At 44.3% G+C, this 3,029-nt stretch overlaps 1 protein-coding gene across 1 annotated transcript in view; it reads right to left on the minus strand.

Moving 5' to 3' along the window:
• Window positions 1–249: 249 nt before the first annotated feature.
• ncaph2 (non-SMC condensin II complex, subunit H2) overlaps window positions 250–3,029 on the minus strand; it is a gene marked incomplete at its 3' end in the record, with an annotated part of 13,296 nt that continues 10,516 nt past the window's right edge. The window contains 6 exon segments of the mRNA XM_014020732.1: window positions 250–294; window positions 377–478; window positions 615–678; window positions 768–845; window positions 1,470–1,567; window positions 2,846–2,979. Of these exon segments, the coding sequence (XP_013876186.1) occupies window positions 250–294; window positions 377–478; window positions 615–678; window positions 768–845; window positions 1,470–1,567; window positions 2,846–2,979 (521 nt within the window).

Raw genomic sequence — 3,029 nt, forward strand, 5'->3', positions numbered from 1 at the left:
TTCAAAATAAAAGTTCAGGTCTGCAACAACAGGAAGTTACAGGTTCACTTCAAAATAAAAGTTCAGGTCTGCAACAACAGGAAATTACAGGTTCATTTCAAAATAAAAGTTCAGGTCTGAAACAACAGGAAGTTACAGGTTCACTTCAAAATAAAAGTTCAGGTCTGAAACAACAGGAAGTTCCAGGTTCATTTCAAAATAAAAGAAAGGCAGACAGTTATGCTTGTGTGACATGTTTTTGAAGTTCACCTGTAAACGTGGGTCCAGTCTTTAACTTCTGTTCTGGAGGATCAACTGGAGAACAAACAGAACCATGAAGCTGAGACAGAACCTCTCCAGAAACAACAACACACTGAAGAACAAACAACGGTCTCACAATTCCCTCTGAACCACGTCCTGAAGTTCTGAAGGAAGCCCGCTCGTTTCCTTTTCCTTTTCCCTGCTTCATCCAGACCGTCAGGGACGCTGTGACACTTTCCTGTGAACAAATACACAAAAACACACAGCTGTGTAAAACAAAACACAACACACTTATAAGAAACAACATTAACTCACACTCTAATGTGTATGTGTGTATTTATCAGAGTTGTGTGTATGTTGGAGCAGAATCTGACCTGATTTAAAGGGTTTCTCTTCACCAACAACACAATACTGGTCATGAAGTGTCCACAGGTTCACCTGAAACATGATAAAAATGTTGTGTTAAATATCTGAATGTTTGTAAAGAAAGAAAACAATTAAATTAAAGAAAGGTTTGAAACTCGTACCGCTGGTAAAATTTCATCCTGTTGTGTTGGTTTCTCTACCTGACGCCTCTCTCTGACAACCTGAGCAGCACTCTCAACCTGTAACACAAACACGTTTCATCCTGTAACACAAACACCTTTCATCCTGTAACACAAACACGTTTCATCCTGTAACACAAACACCTTTCATCCTGTAACACAAACACCTTTCATCCTGTAACACAAACATCTTTCATCCTGTAACACAAACACCTTTCATCCTGTAACACAAACACGTTTCATCCTGTAACAAACACGTTTCATCCTGTAACACAAACACGTTTCATCCTGTAACACAAACACCTTTCATCCTGTAACAAACACCTTTCATCCTGTAACACAAACACCTTTCATCCTGTAACACAAACACCTTTCATCCTGTAACACAAACACCTTTCATCCTGTAACACAAACACGTTTAATCCTGTAACACAAACACGTTTAATCTTGTAACAAACACGTTTCATCCTGTAACACAAACACGTTTCATCCTGTAACACAAACATCTTTCATCCTGTAACACAAACACGTTTAATCCTGTAACACAAACACGTTTAATCTTGTAACAAACACGTTTCATCCTGTAACAAACACGTTCAATCCTGTAACACAAACATGTTTCATCCTGTAACACAAACATCTAAACAGCTCATTGTCACACATGAATCAAGACAAAAACAGTACCGAAATGTGGTCGAGCACAACGTGCTCCACAGGGTTGTGATCCAGTTCCATGAAGTCGTCTGCAGCATGAAGAGAAGCATCTGGTCCCACTGCAGCTTCTGTGGGATGAAAAACAAACCATTGTCAGGTGACACACAGCTGAGGTCAGGTGACACCAGGTGAGGTCAGGTGACACCAGGTGAGGTCAGGTGACACCAGGTGAGGTCAGGTGACACCAGGTGAGGTCAGGTGACACACAGCTGAGGTCAGGTGACACCAGGTGAGGTCAGGTGACACACAGCTGTATTAAGCCAGGTGAGGTCAGGTGACACCAGGTGAGGTCAGGTGACACCAGGTGAGGTGTGTTTCTGTGGTTTCAGCTCCACCATCCTGCAGCTGAACTGTCACAATTTCATGATGAATATACTGGTTTCCTGTCTCAACCTGTGGGTGGAACTTTTCACCTCCTCCACATAAGAACACATATGAAACATAGGAACACATATGAACCATAGGAACACATATGAACCATAGGAACACATATGAACCATAAGAACACATATGAACCATAGGAACACATATGAACCATAGGAACACATATGAACCATATGAACCATATAGTGGGACTGGTCAGAAGTTTGTGGGAGTGTTTGTGCTGAAAGTGCTCAGACGCTGCGTTTTGCTTCAACCACTAGCTTCAATAAATAAATAAATCAATAAATAAATCAATAAAATTTTAAACAGTGACTCGTTGCAGAGCGACTGTTACCAGGAAGCAGCTGTTTACAGAGTCAAACAGCCAAAACTTCATAGAAGAGCATAAAACAGACGTTTCTCACAGTGGAACCTGACTGATCCTTTGGAGCTTATCCAGGACCAGTTTGTGGATAAACAACGTCGAGTGACCAGTCTCTGACTGGTTTTTTGTACTGGACTCCCCTGAGAAGAAGTCCCATGCAGTGACGTAAACTGCAGTGAGAGGGGTTTCCAGGAGCTCAGCGCGGTGTGTCTCAGGAACTATGAAAGATGTGTGAGAACAGGAACACTGAACAACCACGTGACGGTGTGTCGACCGCTCGGCTGCATGATGACATCATCAGCTAACCTTTTTTTTACTCAGCAGGAAGCAGAGGCACCAGACTGACCTGCAGGAAGCAGAGGCACCAGACTGACCTGCAGGAAGCAGAGGCACCAGACTGACCTGCAGGAAGCAGAGGCACCAGACTGACCTGCAGGAAGCAGAGGTACCAGACTGACCTGCAGGAAGCAGAGGCACCAGACTGACCTGCAGGAAGCAGAGGTACCAGACTGACCTGCAGGAAGCAGAGGCACCAGACTGACCTGCAGGAAGCAGAGGTACCAGACTGACCTGCAGGAAGCAGAGGTACCAGACTGACCTGCAGGAAGCTGGTCCAACAGAAACCTGGAGGCTGCAGCTGCTCTGAGACTGAGCAGGATCAGGTTCTCCTCTCCAGGGATGAACAGGGTGGTCCTGAAGTCATTCTGGCTGCAGACCACCTCACCTTTCACACTGAGACACACACACACACACACACACACACACACACACACACACACACA

The sequence above is a fragment of the Austrofundulus limnaeus genome, unplaced genomic scaffold (assembly GCF_001266775.1).
Source record: "Austrofundulus limnaeus strain Quisiro unplaced genomic scaffold, Austrofundulus_limnaeus-1.0 Scaffold264, whole genome shotgun sequence".
Taxonomy (NCBI): domain Eukaryota; kingdom Metazoa; phylum Chordata; class Actinopteri; order Cyprinodontiformes; family Rivulidae; genus Austrofundulus; species Austrofundulus limnaeus.